Source organism: Trichosurus vulpecula, chromosome 6, assembly GCF_011100635.1.
Source record: "Trichosurus vulpecula isolate mTriVul1 chromosome 6, mTriVul1.pri, whole genome shotgun sequence".
Classification (NCBI taxonomy): domain Eukaryota; kingdom Metazoa; phylum Chordata; class Mammalia; order Diprotodontia; family Phalangeridae; genus Trichosurus; species Trichosurus vulpecula.
Window position 1 is genome coordinate 30,548,414 of NC_050578.1, and position 21,102 is coordinate 30,569,515.

Genomic DNA, 21,102 nt, shown 5'->3' on the forward strand with positions numbered 1-21,102 from the left:
GCTATTTCACTAGTTGAAACAGTAAAAGAATGAATGGATGTAGAAGATTATCTTGCTTTACATTCTGAATGTTGGGTAAGAAAGTCTGGGGAATTTACTGGCCTATAAGTATCCCATGGTTCAGTCAAATAACCATTCCTCCTCTTCACTACCAAAATACTATCCTTTCTAACTCTAATATGAACCCATTCAACACATCTACACTCCCTCTCCCAATTCTCATTCCCTTATATGTGTTATCTTTATTAGAATATAAAAATATAAATTCCTTAAGGGCAGGGATCTTGCATATATTTGTACACCTGAAGCTTAGCACAGACCTTGGTAGATGGTAAGTACTTAATAAACATTTGTTCACTCATTCATATATGTGTGTATATATACATATGTGTATAAAATACTTATGTACATATAGATATATGTACATATATATTTATGTGTTTTTGTGTAGTTGTGTGACTTTGAATATATTTTTACATGATATGAGGGAACTGTATATTCCATCCGGGTATCTAACAATATGTACATCTCTATGTTAATTTACATTTTATAAATGAAGAAACTAATAAATGGAGGTGTTAGGTGATTTGCTCAGTCTAACATCTAGTAAATGTTAGGTGGGATTTGAAACAGGGCTCTCTGAGTCCAAGTTCAACACTCCATACACCAAGGCAGATGCTGCTCAATGTAGGTTAATAAAAGTTGTGTTTACATTTCCGTAATGTGAATGGAGGGATACGCTAGAGGGCACTGGTGGGTGGATTTATATATGTCAGAATGTGTTATAAATTAGGTTTTATCTGGATAGAGGACGAGTACAGGACAACTTTGTCCTTAGGTCTCTGAGTAAGGACTACTTTATTTACTCAATGTTCTGGAGTCACTCTTATCACCAAGGATTCATAGAAACATGTCTCCAGAAGGCTGTAAAACACGCACGCACACACACGCACATGCACATGCACGCACACATATGTATGATACTCAAGTACCTACTATGTGTCAGGCTTTTTGCTAAGTGCTGGGGACACAAAAAGGGGTGAAAGACAGTCTCTGCCTTCAAGCAGCTTGCCATCTCATGGAGGAAACTATGCAAACAAATACATACAAAGCACGCTTTATTACATACAGAACAAGTGGGAAATAATTGCCAGGGGGAAGACACTGGTATTAAGAGGGGCTGTAGAAGGTCTCCTAAAGAAGGTGGGATTTAGTGGGGCCTTAAGGGAAGCCAGGGAGGTCAGTAGTTGGAGCAGAGGAGGGAGAGCATTCCACGCACGGAAGACAGCCTGAGAAAACACCTGTAGCCAAGTATATGCTTTCACACACTCCATGTTTCACCGGAGCCTAGCTGTTCCCCTGAACACAACAAACACCTCTTGCTTCTGGGCCTTTGTACAGGCAGACCCCTATGTCTGGAATTTCTCATACCCAAGGGTTAGAATTCTGATCTGCTTTCGAGATTCATCTCAGGTCACAATGTCTGAGATTTACCAATGATCTCTGCTTCTTCAAATCAGCATATTCTAGTTATCTACACACATAATTCCCCTCCCTCCTCCCCACACTCCAGTAGAATATAAGCTCCATGAGGGCAGGAATTGTTTTATGTCTTTGTATCCCCAGCAGAGTGTGTGTGTGTGTGTGTGTGTGTGTGTGTGTGTGTGTGTGTGTGTGAGAGAGACTTGCAACACCTCCTCTAAATTACTGTGACAGCCTCTTGACTGATCCCCCAGCTAAAGGTCTCTTGCTACACCATGCCCTGAGTGATTTTTTTCAACCAGACCTGGCTGCCATCAATCCCCTATTCAATCAACTCCAGTGGGAATGATCTCTAGGCTAACATGTCATTTCCTTGGGTTAGCTTTTAAAGTTCTTCACAACCTAGTGGCCCCACACTATCTTTCCAGCCTCTCTGAATACTCCTCCTCCTCCACTCTGGTCCTCACACCCAATGCACTGTCTCCTGTCTTTATGCCTGGGCACTGGCCATTAATCCCCTATGCTTGGAATACGCTCTGTCTTCCTCATATCATCCTTGTCTTCTTCAAGATGTGGTTCAAGCACCACCTTCAACAGGAAGTCTTTTCTGATCCCTCTACCGTTTGGCCCTCCCTCCCAAACTACACTATATTTAACTACTTTGCATTTATTCCTTTTATATTCATTCTGTATGTCCTTATATACTTGTAAGTGTGCTGTCTTCCCCATTAGAATGTAAATTCCTGTACTTGTATCTCTGTATCTAGCACAGTGCCTGGCCTGTTGTGTGTAAGCGCTTAATAAAAGCTTGTTGATCAATTGAAACAGTTTGTCTATACCTTTCCTAAGATGGGATGCTGAGAACTGAAGATAGTATTCCAGACAGGCTTTGGCCAGGGCAGAGGAGAGCAGAACCATCACTTCTCTTGTTCTGGGAACTATGACTTGCCCAAGAGAACATTAGCTATTTTGACCACCAGATCACACAAATGACTTGAACTCACTGAGACACTCTACTGCCAAACACTGGGACATGTATTTCCTTAAAGCCATCCTAGTCACTGTAATCTAATTTGTGGATAGCCATACATACATGTTTATTTACTACCAGAGATATAGTCTAAGCATTCAGAATTAAGAATTTTCATATTACTACCACAAGAAAGTGTTACCCTCAAAAAAGAGTTTTACAGAGGATAATCATGTACCTTTATTTTAAATTCTCTTATAATTAAATATGCTTAATATTGACTTCTTTCTTATACCCCATGCACCCCACACTTCCCAAAAACCTTACCGATCATTACTGGAGTTCCTTCACTCTGGAAATGATTGGCAAGTTCCCTTCCTTGAGAGGCTAATTCAGAACCTTGGCTAGGAAAGAGACAGTTTTGCATGAGATTTCTAAGCTTCAATTCCATGTTTGGATAATAAGCTGTTTTAATAATTTATTTGTGAAAAAAAAATGTAGCTGGCAAATCTAAAAGCTATTTGGAAGAAGCTTTGGTTAACATTTAAGAAAAGCATCATCTGCAGTAATACCTTTTAGTTCTAAGTGAGAACCACCACAAAAGGTAGAGTCTATGGCTTCATAAACAGGCCCAGGCAGAGTGGTTAAGTGATGTGCCAGAGGTCAGAGGTCACAAGGGGCGGGTCCTCTGACTACACATCCAGAATGTACCATGCTGCCTTTCATTAAATAAAGGACAAGGGAAAAATTCTAGGACAGCATAAGTACAGATGTGAAAATATTCTACCCACCTAATACATGGCATTCTAGCCAAAGAGTGGTATTTGGGAGAAGATACATACAGGCTGGTGTTGGGTAGTCAATTTATGTGGCAGTCTAAGAAAGGAACTTTCTATTTCTCCACCCATAGAGTTGAATCTTGAAATAGCCATGCTGGATTATGAGAATTCTAGCTCATCCTGATGGTGGCAGAGATTGAGTTTATCTGCCTAGCAAAGAAAGATTTAAAACATTTATAAAAGTAAAACTTCCTGAGGGCATGTGTTGATGAAATGACAAGAAACTCTGGATTCTTTGTTCCAAGCATCATCTGCAATAGAACAAGATTTTATGAATGAGTTTAGAGACCCTCACTTCTGGGCCCATGGGACTCATATTCCTGCTTTGGAGGTCCCCATTTTGAACCGTGGATGGATTTCTTTTTCTTCTGGCAACACAAAGCATGTTCTTTTAAAGGGGAGGTATCAAGAGGGAATTTTTACTTTGGTGTTTAAGATTGATGAGGACTTAACCTTGCTTTTTTTTTTTTTAACTTTAGCTATAAGCCATCTTAATGTTACACCTATCTTAAGGTGCTTAACAAGTTCTGTGAAAACATCATGTTTACAAGGAGGCGTAAATTCCACAGAAATGATATGATCATTGGTTAATCAGCTGAACAATGTTACAGCAGAGTTTGACAATAATGTAGTAATGCACTATAAACTGTTAAATGAGGAGGTTAAAGAAGATGACCTTATAAGATCATCTCAACTCTAAATCTATGATCCTATGACATCACAAAATGACACAGGTCAGGGCAATGTGACAAAAAGCTTTCTTGTATTTTAATATAGTAGCACTTCAAAGAATTGTCACATGTGAATCACTAGGAATGCTATGACTTATTTGCATGAGTCATCTTAACCAGTCTAAGTAGCAAACACAGTAAGATTAGAATATGAGAATTTACAGAATATAGATATTTATAGAATCAAGATATTTAATATTACCACCAAAAGCTGCCACCATAGTTAAAAGAATCTGAAGGAAAAATATGTACTAATATGACGTTTATAAGTATATATTAAAATAAATGACATTATACTGTATATAAAATAATATATGAATATTTAAATTTTTATTATCAATATATTTAGCCACATTATAAATATATTTATGAATATTTTGACAAAATGAGCAGCAAAGATGTATATTTACACCATAGATGAGTCATAGATCAATGATGAATATTTTCCCTTTTAAGATTTTTTTTAGTGAATCCAGCCCCAAAAAGATGCCAAATTCTCTATCACTCCACTCTAGGTTAACATTTTTCCAATTTCTCCCAGACACAGGCCAAAAAGATACACATATTTCTCCTAAGCACAAAATCCCATTAAACCTAATCAAAAGGAAATAGGAAGGATTAATAAAAGAGAAAAAAGATTCAGAAGACAAAAAAAAGTGGCAGGGAAAAGGAAAGGAAACAAAAACTTAATCTTCCTACAGATTAAAGATAAATTATAGCTCATAAACTGTCCTTTAGAAAAAATACCATTACCAAAGAATGAATGCAATGTCCTTACCTGACAAAGAGTATTTTTGAAGTTATCCCCATCAAATGGTTCAGAACTAGCTGTACCTCAATAGAACCAATCCACTGTCGCGATCCTACAAATGACACTGGTTTGTCTCCCACATCAACAAGAGCCTTTATTGTGCCCGGTCAGATGAAAAAAATAATCAAATATTAAAAATAATAATAGTCAGCATTGATATAGCACTTTAAGGTTTACAAAGCATTTTGTAAATATTATTTCATTTTACCTTCAAGACAATCTTGGGAGGTTAAATACTATTACCACTCCCATCTTACAGATGAGGAAAATGAAGCAGACAGAAGTTTACGTGACTTGTGTGGGGCTGCATAGATAGGAAGTGTCTAATATTAGATGTGGACTCAGGTTTTCCTGACTTCAGGTCTACTGCTCTACCCACTGCACCACCCTGCTGTCTCTAAGCTTTAAAGTTAGGGCACTTGTTTCCTTTTCTACCTCTCCTAATTTCTATTCTTCATCTGAAAAGGTTATCAAGGATTAGATTTCTTCCAAAGAGAAATGAGTATCTACCACAAGGAGATGGTATGAATTAATGCCAGGGTCCTCAGGGTGCCTGAAAGGCACAACTTGAAACCAGTGGCTCTGTACCTGCTGAATCTCCTGGTGGGTTGGAATGGACCTGTCGGTGTATCCTTGATGTTTGAACCAAGAGCAAATAGTCTGTAGAGACCGATAAGCACAGCCCCAACCGCTGTCATCGAACCGATCCTGCATGTAATGATGATAACCATATATGCCCTGCACTGTGGAAATCTGTGCAGAAGAAAAAGAAAATAGAGCAAAATGCCATCTCAGCACCACTACATTAAGTACCATTTCAAACTGAAACTCACGATGTCCAAGATGAGCTGTAGAGCATTTCTAGACAGGAATGAGTAATAAGATAGAGACCACATGGTCTTGTCCAATTCTGCCCCTCCTTCCCCAACCCCCCCACCCACTTTATAGACAAGGAGACTCAAGCCCAGAGTTGAAATCACTTGCCCACATGATGGCTGCACATGTATCTATACTGCACATATAATCTATATCAAATTGCTTGCCTTCTTAAGGAGGAGACAGAAGAAGGAGGGAACTTTCACATTGTGAAAGAAGAATCAGAACAAAAGGGAAAAACCATGAGAAAGAAAAAAAAAAAGAAAATCATATGCTTTGATCTGCATTCAGACTCCATAGTTCTCTCTCTGGATGTGGGGAGCATTTTCCAACATGAATCTTTTGGAAGAGTCTTGGATCATTTTATTGCTGAGAAGAGCTAAGTCATTCATAGTTGGTCATCGCACAATGTTGCTGTTACTGTGTACAGCGTTCTTCTAGTTCAACTCACTTCTCTCAGGATAAGTTCATGTAAGTCTTTCCAGGTTTTCTAAGATCTCTTTGGGATATAGCCCTAGTAGTGGTATTGATGGATCAAAGGGTATGCAGAGTTTGGTTACCTTTTGGGTGTAGTTCAAAATTGTTCTCCAGAATGGTTGGATCAGTTCACAACTCAACAATGCATTAGTGTTCCAATTTTCCCACATGTTCTCCAACATTTATTATTTTCCTGTTTTGTCAGGTTAGCCAATCTGATAGGTGTGATGTGGTACCTCAGAGCTGTTTTAATTTGCATTTCTTTAATCAATAGTGATTTAGAGCATTTTTTTCATATAACTAGCTTTAGTTTCTTCATCCAAAAACTGCCTGCTTATAGTCTTTGGCCATTTATTAATTGGGGAATGACTTTTATTCTTATAGATGTGACTCAATTCTCTATATATTTTAGAAATAAGGCCTTTATTGGAGACACTGTAAACAACACTGTAAAAATTGTTTCCCAGCTTTCTGCTTCCCTTCTAATCTTGTTTGCATTGGCTTTGTTTATGCAAAACCTTTTTAATTTAATGTAAGCAAAATTATCCATTTTGCATTTCATAATGTTCTCTATCTCGTTTGGTCATAAATTCTTCTGTTCTCCATAGATCTGGCTTATAGTTTCACCATTAATGTCTAAATCATGTACCCATTTCGACTTTTTCTTGGTATAAGGTGTGAGATGTTGGTCTATGCCTAGTTCCTACCATACTATTTTCTTAGACAGTACCAAATAGTTTTGATAGTTGCTTTATAATATAGTTTTAGATCTGGTATCACTGGGCCACCTTCCTTAGCATTTTTTTCCACCGTTAATTCCCTTGATATTCTTGACCTTTTGTTCTTCCGCATTAATTTTGTTACTATTTTTTTCTAGCTCTATAAAATAAATTTTTGATAGTTTGGTTGGTATGGCACTGAATAAGTAAATTAATTTAGGTAGAATGGTCATTTTTATTATATTAGCTCAGTGAACCCATGAGCAATTGATATTTTTCCAACTGGTTAGATCTGATTTTATTTGTGTGAAAAGCATTTTATAATTGTGTTCATATAGTTCCTGCATTTGTCTTGGCAGGTAGATGCCCAAATATTTTACATTATCTATAGTTATTTTAAATGGAATTTCTCTTTCTATCTCTTGCTGCTAGGCTTTGTCAGTAATATACAGAAATGCTGAGAAGTTGTATGGATTTATTTATATCTGGCAACTTTATTAAAGTTATTCATTGTTTCAGGTAGTTTTTTAGTTGATTCTCTAACATATCATAATATCTTCTGCAAAGAGTGACAATTTTGTTTCCTTATTGCCCATTCTAATTGTTTCAATTTCTTTTTTTTTCTCTTATTGCTAAAGCTAACATTTCTAGTACAATATTGAATAATAGTGGGGCTAATGGACATCCTTGTTTTACCCTTGATCTTACTGGGAAAGCTTCTAGCTTATCCCCATTATATATAATGCTTGCTGATGGTTTTAGATAGATGCTACTTATCATTTTAAGGAAAACTCCATTGATTCCAATGTTCTCTAGTGTTTTTAATAGGAATGAATGCTGTGTTTCACCAAAAGCGTTTTCTGCATCTATGGAGATAATCACATGATTTGTTGGTTTTGTTACAGATATAGTCAATTATGCTCATAGTTTTCCTGATACCGAATCAGTCCTGCATTCCTGGAATAAATCCCACCTAGGCATAGCATATTATCCTCATGATAAATTGCTGTAATCTCTTTGTTAATATTTTATTTAAAATTTTTACATCAATATACATTAGGGAAATTGGTCTACAATTTTCTTTCTCTGTTTTGGCTCTTTGGTTTAGTTATCAATACTTTATTTGTGTCAGAAAAGGATTTTGGTAGGACTCCTTTGCCTATTTTCCCAAGAAGTTTATATAACAGAATTAATTGTTCTTTAAATGTTTGGTAGAATTCACTTGTAAATCCATCTGTCCCTGGAGATTTTTTCTTAAGGAGTTCATTGATGGCTTGTTCAATTTCTTTTTTCTAAAATGGGGATATTTAAGTATTTTATTTCCTCTTCAATTAATCTGGGCAATTTATATTTTTGTAAATATTCATCTATCTCACTTAGATTTTCAGACTTATTGGCATATAATTAAACAAGTCCTAATTATTGCTTTAATTTCTTCTTCATTGGTGGTAAATTTACTCATTTCATCTTTAATACTGGTAATTTAGTTTTCTTCTTTTAAAAATCAAATTAACCAAAGGTTGATCTATTTTACTGATTTTTTTCATAAAGCCAGCTCTTAAGCTTTATTTATTAGTTCAATTGTTTTTCACTTTCAATTTTATTAATCTTTGATGTTCAGAATTTCTAATTTGGTATCTAGTTGGCCATTTTAAATTTGTTCTTTTTCTACCACTTTTATTTGAATGCCCAATTCACTGATCTGCTCTTTTTCTATTTTATTCAAATAAGCATTTAGAGATATAAAATTTCCCCTAAAAACTGCTTTGACTGCATCCCATAAATTTTGGCATGTTATCTCATTACTGTTGTTCTCTTTGATAAAATTATTGATTGTTTCTATGATTTGTTCTTTGATCCATTTTTTTTTATCCACCCATTCTTTAGGATTAGATTATTTAGTTTCCAATTAATTTTTAGTCTATCTTTCCATGGCCCTTTATTACACGTAATTTTTATTGCATCATGATCTAAAAAGGATGCATTTAATATATCTGCCTTCCTGCACTTGATTGTGAGGTTCTTATGCCTTAATACATGATCAGTTTTTGTTTAGGTGCCATGTACCACTGAGAAAAAGGTATATTTCTTTCTATCCCCATTCAATTTTTTCCAGAGGTCTATCATATATAACTTTCCTAAAATTAAATTCACCTCCTTAACTTCTTTTTTGTTTATTTGGTGGTTAGATTTATCGAGTTTTGAGAGGGGGAGACTGAGGTTCCCCACTAGTATAGTTTTGCTTTCTATTTCTTCCTGTAATTCACTTAACTTCTCCTCTATGAATCTGGATGCCATATTACTTGGTGCATATATGTTTAGTATTGATATTACTTCATTGTCTATGGTACCTTTTAGCAAAATATAGTTTCCTTCCTTATCTCTTTTAATTAGATCTATTTTTGCTTTTGCTTTGTCTGAGATCAGGATTGCTACCCCTGCTTTTTTTTTTATACTTTAGATGAAACATAATATATTTTGCTCCAGCCTTTTACCTTTACTCTGTGTGTATTTCTTGTAAATAACATACCATGTTGTGTTCTTCCATTTTTATGGGCAAGTTCACCCTATTCACATTCACACTTATGAATACTGTGTATTTCCCTCTATCCTATTTTTCCCTGCTTATACTTTTTTTCTCTTTCACCCTGTCCCTCCTCACCAGTGTTTTGCTTCTGACCACCACCTCCATCCATCTGCCCACCCTTCTATCAGTTCTCCCTTGCTTTCCTTTCCCCTTCTACTTCTGTCCTCCCTTCTAACAGCCTCCCCTCCCCTCCCCCCTTTTCTTTCCCCTTTCCCCTCCTACTTCCCTATAGGGTAACATAGATTTCTCTACCCAACCAACTGTGTATATTATTCCCTCTTTGAGCCAAATCAGATGAGTGTAAGGTTCAAACAATGCTCACCCCCTCCCTTCTTTCCCTCTGCTGTAAAATGTGCCTTTTCATGTGATATAATTTACTCTATTCTGCTTCCCCCTTTCCTCTTCTCCCAGTACAATCCTTTTTTTTGATCCCTTAATTTTTTTTATATCATCACATCAAAGTCAACTTATATGCACACACGCTGTTTATGTATACTCCTAACTGCTCTAATAGAGATAGAATTCTTAAGAGTTACAAGTATTATAATACTTCCTGTACAACCTTATTGAATGATAAGGCTTTTTCTGCCTTTCCTGTTTACCTTTTTATGCTTCTTTTGAGTCCTGTATTTAAGATTGAATTTTCTGTTCAGCTCTGGTCTTTTCATCAGGAAATTTTAAAAGTCCCCTATTTCATCAAATGGCTATCTCTTCCCCTTTCCCCTGAAAGACTATGCTCAGTTTTTCTGGGCAGTTAATTCTTGGTTGTAATCCAAGCTCCTTTGCCTTCCAGAATATAATATTCCAAGCCCCTGATCCTTTAATTTAGAAGCTGCTAAATCCTGTGTAATCCTGACTGCAGCTCCTTGTTATTTGAATTGTTTCCTTCTGGCTGCTTGTAGTATTTTCTCCTTGATCTGATAATTCTGGAATCTGGCTACACTATTCCTCGAAGTTATCATTTTGGGATCTCTTTCAGGAGGTGATCAGTGGGTTCTTTCAATGCTATTTTACCTGTGATTCTAGGACATCAGGGCAGTTTTCCTTGATAATTTCTTGAAAGATGCTCTCCAGGCTTTTCAGGTAGTCCAATAAATCTGACATTGTCTCTCCCTGATCTGTTTCCCAGGTCAATTGTTTTTCCAATGAGGTAAACGCTAATTCTTCATTTTCATTTTGTTTGACTGATTTTTAATGTCTCATAGAGTCATTAGCTTCCACTTGCTCAATTCTAATTTTTAAGGAATTATTTTCTTCAGTTAACTTTTGTATTTGGCTAATTTCTACTTGGCTAATTCTACTTTTTAAGAAGTTGTTTTCTTCAGTAGTTTTTTTTTTTAATTTGGCCTATTGTATTTCTTAAGGAATTGTTTTCTTCAGTTAATTTTTGTCCTTCCTTTACCGAGCTGCTGACTCTCTTTTGCATAACTCTCATTTCTTTTCCCATTTTTTCTTCTACCTCTTTGATTTTGAAAATCCTTTTTGAACTCTTCCATGAAGGCTCTTTGGGCTTGAGACCAATCCATATTCCCCTTTAAGGCTTCACATATGGGAATTTTAACATTGTTGTCCTCTTCTGAGTTTGTGTTTGCTCTTCCCTGTAGCCGTAGTAGCTTTCTATGGTCAGAGCTCTTTTCTGGTTTTTGATCATTTTCTCGTCTATTTCATGACTTTAAAAGTTGAGCTCTACTCCTGGGGTACTGGGAGCGCTGTCCCAAGCTTCTTGTGCTGGGGGCCAGGGGCCTGGTCACTGGCTTTCTGCACCGGGGCCTCAGGTGCAGGCAGCTTGCCCACTGCACCGGGCTGGCCCAGCCTAGTCATGCCAGGGTTCTGGGGCCAGCAGTTTACCTTCTGTGCTGGAGCTGGAGGCCTCACAGCTGGCCTTCTGTGTCACTGCTCTGCTGAGGCAGGACTGAGGGGACTTGGTTTCTGATCTGTGTTGTGGCTAAGAGCCTCCCACTGGCTTGCCCAGACATCATCTACACTCAGCTGCACTCCCCTTTTACCCAAGTGAGACAGACCTTTCCTGAAGTCCTTTTAAGTTATCTTACACTGAAACACTGTTTTACTCCATCTTTTTGTAGGTTCTGTGACTCCAGAATCTGTTTAGAGGCTTGATTTAACACTGTTTCCAAGGGAAACTGGGGAGAGCTCAGGCAATGTCCTGGCTTTTCTGTGCCATCTTGACTCTGCCTCCCAGCTTTTATTTCCTCTTACTTGTGGATCTTAATTTCAATATTGAATTCCACCATATAAATTCACCACAAATTAACCATTCCCCTATCGTTGGACCTTTAAGTTATTCCTAGTCCTATGTACATAATGCTGCTAATTTTTCAATAGATAACTTTCATTTTTAATAATACTTTCACCAGCAACAAATCAGTGTATATTAACTTTTTGTGTCATGGGAATTTGCTAAAGCCTATGAAAACATTTTTAGAATAATGCATTTAAATACATAAGTAAAATCTTCAGATGAAACTAGTTGTATTGAAATAGACCATTTATCCACTGCAAAGGAACTACTACTGTGACCTTTTTTCTTAACAATTCTTTATATAGTCTCTGTTTTTAATCCATCACATTTGCCATATTTTCCAATTTATTTTTCTAACTTTTTGTTGTACAGAATCTTATATTTTAATGTAGTCAAGAACATCTATCTTGTTCCTAAAAATCCTTCTTATTTGTTGAAGAGAAAAAAAATTCATTCATCTTTTACAATTCAAACAACTCTTTCCAACTGAGTTATAGTTCTTTTTAAGTCTCTAATCCAACTGCCATTCAAATATTATAAGATGTGTATCTCAATTCCTTTCTAATCAAACTGCCAACTAATTTTCCCAAATATATCAAATGATGAATGCTTCATTCAGTTTTCATTTTCTATAGGTTAGTCAGGCAACAATATTGTATACACTTGGTTTGGTTGTCAAAACCAGATAGTTTTGATGATAACTGCTATATAATAAGTTTTAAAGTCAGGGAGTGAAAGACCACCCTTCACCAGCTCTTCTTTTCAGTGTCTCTCTTGATATTGTTACGCACATTTAAAAAAATTTTCATTATTATTTGTCTGGTTCTATAAAGAAATCTCTGGGTAACTTGAGTGGTATTATATTAAATGTAGGGTGCTGAATCACAAAGAGCTGGGCACAATTCTGTCTCACATTTAGCAGTCTTGTGACCCTTGGGTAAATCAATGTTGTGTGTTCCAAGTAACTCTTTAGGTCTTTTACTTACTAAATCATATACAGGTTGCTATCAGCACTGGTGAAGTTTCCATACAAGGATTCATCATGCTGACAAAATCAGATTTTTCATGTATTCACATAATGTATTAAAGACCTAAATTAATTTTGGAAATACTGTCATTTTTATTAAATGATTACTACTCATTCGTGAATATTGGCTGTTCATGTAGTTATGCTGGTCTGTCTTTATTTCAGTCATTATACTTTATACTTATTCTTATATAAAAGTCCCACTTATGGCTAGGTAGGTTAATTCTCAAATACTTTATGGTTTTTGTTTTAAACTTTTTTCCCCCTCTTTATTATTAACTAGTAGATAAAAATGCAGATATTTCTGCATGTTACTCTTGGACTCTGAGAGTTTGCTGAACTTATCATCTCCATTAAGGTTTTGGTTGTGTATCTGCTAGCTATACCATCATGTTATCTGCAATTAACTTTTTTCTAGTGTTAATTGCTTTGATATGTTTTCTTGTCTTTTTATTTTGGAGGGAGGAAAGCAGGGCAATTGGGGTTAAGTGACTTGCCCAAGGTCACACAGCTAGTAAGCGTGTCAAATGTCTGAGGCTGGATTTGAACTCAGGTCCTCCTGACTCCAGGGCCAGTGCTCTACTCACTGCGCCACCTAGCTGCCCCATGTTTTCTCGTCTTACAGCAGTTGTATGACTTCCAATGCTTTGTAAAAAATTATGGGGTGAAAGTGGGCATTCTTGCTTTGTACATGTAGAATGCTTCCAATAATTCTGGGTTGCATACTATGTTGACTCTTAACTCCTGCTTTTTATTGTGTTAAGGAAAAAAGTCTCTGTATCTATTCTTTTTAGTTTTTTTTTTTAAATCATGAATGAAGATTGTATTTCTATTATTCTTATTAAGGCTTTTTCTGCATTGTAATAATTATATGGTTTGGGGGAGTTTATTTTATTATGTTGATCATCTCAGTTCTATGATTGTCATAAACCTTGCTTGATTATGATGAAAAATTTTCATAGTGTACTGATGTAAACTATTAGCTAAAATGTAATATTATTTTGCACTTAGAATCTTTTGTGAAATTGGCCTATTAGTTTCTTTTTCAGTGTTGTCCCTACCTAGTGTTAAAAATCAATGCCATATTTGCTCATAAAAGGCACTGAATAATGTTTGATCTTTCTCTGTATTTATAATGTATGTTAAAAAAAAGGATCATGTGTTCTTGTGAATCCACCTGGGGCATGCCATTTATGATTTAATGAACTTCAACATTTTGATAACTGGATATTTTTTAAGAAATGCCAAAGATCTGCTGTTTTCCCCCTACTCACGACTACTTCAACCATCTTCATTGCTTCTAAGGTATGTGAATTCCTAGATAACTGTCTTGATGATAACCTGTTAGCCCAATTTCATGCATGTGAAAATGCTACTAATATAAAATCAAGAACAACTACTAAAATTATGATTGAATTTTCCGAACAGGGTAAAGTTCATTATGGCCCCAATGATTCTATATTCTTTTTTCACTTCTGATTAATTTCCAGTAACACAAATATATTCAAAGTTAATTTGACATCTGATTGCCTGATAGATAGCATGAAATACAATCCAAAGACAGATTGAATTTAAACATTGAAATTAAACATCTCTGGAGGACAAAGGAACTATAGAAATGAAAGAGAATATGTCTGTGTTGCTTTGTTGAGACTATAAGCAGCTGTAGGCAAAAGGATATATACTTTGCTCTGTACAGCTCCCATCAAAAGAGCCCTATATATGTGCTGGTGTTACTATTTAATATTCAATACTGTAAACATTCTACGTCCCTTTTAGCATAAACATACATACTACTTAGTAATACATATTTTATGATGATACTAATATTTAATGAATTATTTTAGAGGACCCATAGATACCACAAAGGAATTAATATTTACAAAAACTTTTTTGTATATATACATGCTCCTTTGAGAAGTGAAATTGAAAATGAATCAGTCTCTTTTCTTCAAAATCCCTTCCAAAGCATGGAATATATCACAGTTAACAATCAAAAAGCATTTATCAATTACCTACTGTATGCATGAGTGCTATGTTGACTACAAAATATAAGACACTGCTCTGGAAAAGCTTACAATGTCATTGTGGTACATACATGAAGTGATGAGAGTAATATTGGGCAGAAAATAATCAAGTGCTCTAGTATATGGTCCAGATGAAAAGTGCTGTGGAAAAGCCATAGGACAGAAAAGACTTTTAAATCATAACATCTCTTAAGACTTTCCTCATTTAGCAAAAAATATTCCAGGGTTATGTCACAGACTTGTGATTTCTTCTATATCCAGCCCAGAAAACATAATGGCATAGATAAGAATTCAAATAACAGCAAATGTGATTGAGAAAACTCTTTTAAAAAAATACCTTTTGGTCCTTGTACATTACTGCTAGCTGATAAGAGTGATAGCGTTTACGGATAGAAAGTATTACAAAGGTTGATTTGTTTTAGATACTGACAGGATGCTATCATTCCATTAATGATCTTTTAAAAAATTATTAAAATTTTAATAATAATTGTATTTCCATAAATTAACTCACCATACCAGATTCTGCTCCCAGTGGATTTAGGTGACTATGTGGATTCCTGACATACCCATCTTTATATGGTTCATCTGGAAAGTGATATGCATTAGCTCTTTTGAAGTAAGGTCTATCATGAGGTAGGTGGTACAGGTCATGCAATTCCTAAATGAAAGGGGATTAAATATTAAGAAACAGAGATAATAGATAAATCTTTAAATTTAATCCACTAAATAAAATGAAATCCAAAATGATATTTAATATGAAAAGTTTGTTATAAACTATTTAGAAAGATTTTAAAAATATGCGCTCTTAAAACCACAAAAAATATTTTAAATGAACACTATTTTCCTAAGTATTTCATAAATAAAAAAATGAAAAATCCTTTAAATAAGAATCATAATGTGACTTTAAAAGCACCCACAGAGTAATTACATAATAGACATAAAATATAAAAAGGGGCTTCAAATAAATTCTAAGAAAATGTTAAAATGATTGACACAAAGAGACTAGATATTATGCAACATATATTTTATTGGCATATTTTCATAAGTGAAAAAAGAAACTTATTCTAAAACATTTAGGGATTTTAAGTTTAAATTCAATGAAAACCAATAAGAATATTTACTGTGAATAAAAGAACAATGCTAAGGAAAGAGGAAGAAACAAGGTCAAATTAATACTTGGTTCATGCCCTCAGGGAGTTTATAAGGCATCCAAATATTATCTAGTTAAATGATTCCTAAGAGTTATTACTAGGAGACATTTAGAGATAATTTTAAAACTACTCATTTACAATTAATCAGTGTAAGTGATCAAAGGATATTTCTAAAGAAAAAAAGCAACTATCAATAGCCATATGAAATAATGCTTCGAATCATTCATAAGAGAAGCAAACAACTCTGAAGTTTCTTGATTGACTGATCTTGATTGGCAAAGACGGGAAAAAATAAAAGTGGAAAATTGTTAGAGGAACTGTGGGAAGACAGATTCATCATGGCACTGGTGGTAGAACTGTGAACTGGTCCAAATTCTTGAAAATAATTTCTATATATAGTTTTAAAAAAATCACTAAACTGTACAAACGTGGTAATACACTACTAGGCACATGCCCCAAGGAAGTCAAAGACAAGGTCTAACACACACACACACACACACACACACACACACACACCCCCATTTATAGCAGCAGTCCTTGTGGTAGCAAAGAACTGGAAATTGCATGGTTTAAAGAATGGTTGAAAAAAATGTGTTACGTGAAGGTAACAGAATATCATTGTTCTGTAAGAAAGTCTTTTTAACATGTGCTGGATGTTTTTAACTTAGTTTTACAAAGGCACACAACTGAAAGAAAAAAAGGTGGGGGTGGAGGAGAATAATATATATAGGACTAATCTGAAAAGCTTTATAAAGATAAATAAAAATATGAAGTATAATAAATGTCACAGAAAAAGTTATTTTCAAAAGGCCACTCTGTGGCAAGAGAATACAAATCTGCCTTGTGTATAGCCACTGGATCTTTTGTATACAAAGCCTGCGGAGAGTTGACACAATAGTTCACTTTTAAAGTCTGAAGCCCTTCTAATTGCATCCATAGGAACATATGTAAAAAATAACTATGCTCCAGCCGCCTGTACTAGGAAGTAGAATCCAGAAGTTACAGACTGCATTGCCTAAGGTCTGGAAAGAAGAAAGAAGCACAGAGTCAGGGCTGAGCCCTTCTTCCCTGGGGCTGCCATCAAACAGGCAGCTGCTTCTGTTGCAAGACATGAGGAAGTTCCAGCCAGGCAAGACCACTTGGTAAAAAATATAAACTAAATTTCCTATCATTGCACAATTATATGTTCATTCTTTTAATACTCATGAGTTATTTACTAAAATGCAAATACTTCTAGGAGGGTAATATCAACTAATAATCTAGTGGGCATTAGTAGAAATGGGATAAATTTTGCCTAGGGCCTTCCCTGATTTTTTTCTCTACTAGAAACTTACTAGAGGGATATGAAGGGTGAAGACATCTGATAACGTTATTACTTGACACTGTCATTTCCATTCAGTTCACAAACCGAATGTATGATATGTAGACCACATTAAATATGAAAAAGTAAAATGACAATGAATTTGTTATTATGGATTTAGTACATCGATTAGTACTTTAGTTGAAAATTAGAATATCAGTGTTTTATGTATTAAATTATTTGACAACTTTCTATTGGTCCAGTCATTGTTTTTGAAATGGTATTAATGACATACAAATTGTTTCCACTTGTTACCTCTATGCAGCCCTAACTAAATGAGGGACTACTTGCATCTGTTCCCAAGACCTAATTAATAGATTTTTACCTTTCTGTAAGATTGTAGCTGACCATCTGGAACTCCTGATGGATAGGAAATTGTTACAAGATTTTTCTCTCCTGGTAACAAAAAGTGCAGTGGCTCAGGGACTACTATAGAAGTTCCTTTCATGTATTTCAAAATGCATTTCTCCATGTCAGTTAGTTGATTGTGAATTGAATTTACTAGACGACTTCGAACTCTGTCAAATGAAGAAAAATATTTAAGTATAACAAAAGGTACAGTAGCCATGATAAAAAAATAGCTAGAGTTAGGTAACATCAATATTTCTTACAGCCCAAATCAGGAAGCATTTGTTGGGACTTCCAGGGGCTATAAATAAGGAGTGGGCTAAACACGGTGACACATGACCTAGCTAACTGATTTCTATTTACCTACAGACTTTTATACAATATTTAAGCAATGAGAAAAGTAGGAACAGATATTTTTCTTTTAACCAAGGCTCCTGGGCTAGTCTCTAATCAAAAGTAAAACTAATATTTATTACACTATTCTTGTTTTTAAAACAATCCATACGTGTCCATGATTAATGCAGGAAGTGGGGAGGGGTAATGTTTATAAAAATGAGGCAAAAAGACTTACATTCCCCATGATTCTTCTGGATCTGCAGATATAACAGTATCAACTGGCAAAGTCATGTTAACGTAGTGGTGACCTCCACTTTCTCTTTCAATGATGGGAGCTACAGCAGGTACAGAAGTTGACATTTCCAACATGAGATCTATATTTATTATCTGAAGCTACAAAGACAAAGAATTACAATTAATTTAAGTAACACCATTAAATATATGTCAGAACACAGATTCATTTTTCAGCTCCTTTCTATTTGTAGGTGATCACTATCACATTTAAGACTTTTTGGGTTAACATAAAAGCAAACCAAAGTGAGCTAACTTCCTGATATGTATTCTTGTGAGCTAAAAGTCCAAAACATGGGGGACATTAAATTATAAGATAAAACATTCTAGTAAGCAAGTGACTCAAGAAATCTAACAATTACATAGAAGAAACTGAAAAATTTGTGATTCCCAATTAGTATGGGTGACAAGCTTACCTGTCCTTGTAACTTTTTATCTTTTTTTTTGGTGAATTTCCGCTTTGTATCCTCTTCTTGGTCAAAGCTAAAATTTTAATATACAAAGAACTTTATGGCATTTAGCATTTAAAACTATTCCTGCTAAGTTTTAAAACATACTCACTTCCTGCATCAAGTATCTTTGACAGGGGTCTGATACAAAAGATACACAAATATGTAAGAATGGGGGTCATTCTTTGGATTGATGGTCAAAGAATATGAACAACCAGTTTTCAAAAGAAGGCTTGCAAACTCTTAATAACCATGGTTACTGCTTCCAAATCACGAATCACAGGAAGAGTGCCAATCAAAACTGAGGTGAATTTCAATTCACACCTAGAAATTTGGCAACTATAACAAAAGATGGAAATTGTCAACACTGGAGGGGTAGTGAGAAGGCAAGAACACCAATACGCTTTTGGTGGAACTGTGAATTGGTCCAATCATTCAGGAAAGCAATCTGGAATTATGATTAATAAGTGATTAAAACATCCTAGCCACATATTCTAAGGAAGTAAAAAGTAGAAAGAAATGCCCCATCTCTTCCAAAATATTCACTGTAACACTTTTTGTAAAAGTGAAGAACAGGTAACAAAGTAATTACTTACTGACTACAGAATGGCTAAATAAATTGTGGTAAAGGAATATAATGGATTATTACTAGGTCATTAGAAATGACAGAAGGAGAAACTGAAAAAAAAAAACAAACCCTGAGAATACCTATATGAACTGATACATACTGACCTAGGAATAAAGAGAATTAGGAAACCGTATACATAACGCATACAATGTAAATAGAAAGAACAATAAAATTTAACAGAACTGTGTAATTATGAGGACCATGATTACCCCTGGGGGAGAGGGAAGAACATGTACGTATTTCCCTTCACTGCAGAACTGGGGGCCTATGGGTGCAGAACACTGTTAAACACAGTCAAATGGTTTGTTTTACTGAACTTTTTGTCTTTTTTTTTCACCTTGACTAAAAGGGAAGGATAGCAGCATAGGGAGGGAGGAGATATATTCAGGAATGAACATGATATAAAAACAAAAGACATCAATAGAGAAATTTAGAGCATACTCACTGAATAAAGCGTAGTATTTCCTTACAAGCAGAATCGTCATTTAGTTCTGCTGGAACTGTGTTCATGTTGCTGTTAGGCCAAATGTACACTGAACTGTGGCAAATTTTGAACACAAGGGCATTTGATGAAAGTTTGGTTGAAAGGTCACTCAATACGTATTTTAATGCCTTTTTTGTAGAAATATCTGAATTAAAAGAATATACCTGCTATTATTAAGATAATTCTCTGATGATTTTCCTATCACTATAACCCTAAGGGAAAACTATTACAGTGATAACTTCAACAATTCAATACTTATTAAACATCTACTACATACAAGAAACTACACTAGGTCTGAGGGGATAGAAAGACAAGAAAGAAGCAGCCCCTGACCTCAAGGAGCATATGTTCTGCTGGTGGGGTACAACATAGACACAGGTAAGTAAATACAAAGTGTCTACAAAACAATGAACTATCTGCACTGGGAGACTCTAAGACTCCAGCCTCAGTTTCTCTCTTTCTTTCACCCCTGGCTTTGCTCCTCACTCTCTGGACTTTTCCACTTTTCTCCTGCACAAGCGCTTCCTTCTCTGCATTCCCCTCTTTCTAGCTCCCTGGTTGTCTTCACTCATAGGAATAAAGTTCATTGCGGGGTAAAGACCATCTTTTTTGCTAATATTTGCATCCCCAGCACTTAGCACAGTACTTGGCACATAGTAAGTGCTTAATAAATGCTCGCCTTATCTATCTATCTATCTATCTATCTATCTATCTATCTATCTATCTATCTCCACGATGGTAGTATGATTAAATCCAATCACTGTCCCGGGAAGGTCAACACACTAACAGGAGAACCCGTGTGCAGGAGGCATCTTTGGGAGGGCCACCTGAGGGCTCTCTTGCCTTCAGCAAGATAATCTGGAAGAGTAAACGGAAGTGGGATTTATATAAGCACGCATGGCAAAGGAGAATGTCCTCGGAATTCAAGGGGACATTTGCAAACCTGAGAGAACAAGAGTCCTAATTTCATGGCAGTATGACAAAGGGGACAAGGGCACTGTGTTCTCCATGCTCTGGGGAGTGTAGGAGTATACATGTGGTAGGGAGCGTAGCATGGTGGAGAGGCCTGGTTTCAACTCTCACCTCCAGCATGGAATGTGGAATGGTAAACAGCGGGACAATGGCTGCCCTTGGAGTCAGAGGAGCTGGCTTTGAGTCTGGTCAGGCCACTTTACTCCCTGTATGGTCACTCTAACTCTCTGGGTCTGACTTTCCTCAGTTACTAAATGAAAGGGCTACTTAGGCTAGC

General features: G+C 35.7%; 1 protein-coding gene across 2 annotated transcripts in view; it reads right to left on the reverse strand.

Moving 5' to 3' along the window:
* UFSP2 (UFM1 specific peptidase 2) overlaps nucleotides 1–21,102 on the reverse strand; it is a 38,580-nt gene that overhangs the window by 5,692 nt on the left and 11,786 nt on the right. For both annotated transcript variants that reach the window (XM_036763616.1, XM_036763617.1), the window contains 8 exons: nucleotides 19,815–19,998; nucleotides 18,709–18,775; nucleotides 18,237–18,394; nucleotides 17,643–17,835; nucleotides 15,318–15,464; nucleotides 5,422–5,586; nucleotides 4,801–4,925; nucleotides 2,780–2,856 (listed from right to left, as the gene is read on the reverse strand). In XM_036763616.1, coding sequence (XP_036619511.1) covers nucleotides 2,780–2,856; nucleotides 4,801–4,925; nucleotides 5,422–5,586; nucleotides 15,318–15,464; nucleotides 17,643–17,835; nucleotides 18,237–18,394; nucleotides 18,709–18,775; nucleotides 19,815–19,998 — 1,116 coding nt within the window. The remainder of the gene's footprint in view (nucleotides 1–2,779; nucleotides 2,857–4,800; nucleotides 4,926–5,421; nucleotides 5,587–15,317; nucleotides 15,465–17,642; nucleotides 17,836–18,236; nucleotides 18,395–18,708; nucleotides 18,776–19,814; nucleotides 19,999–21,102) is intronic.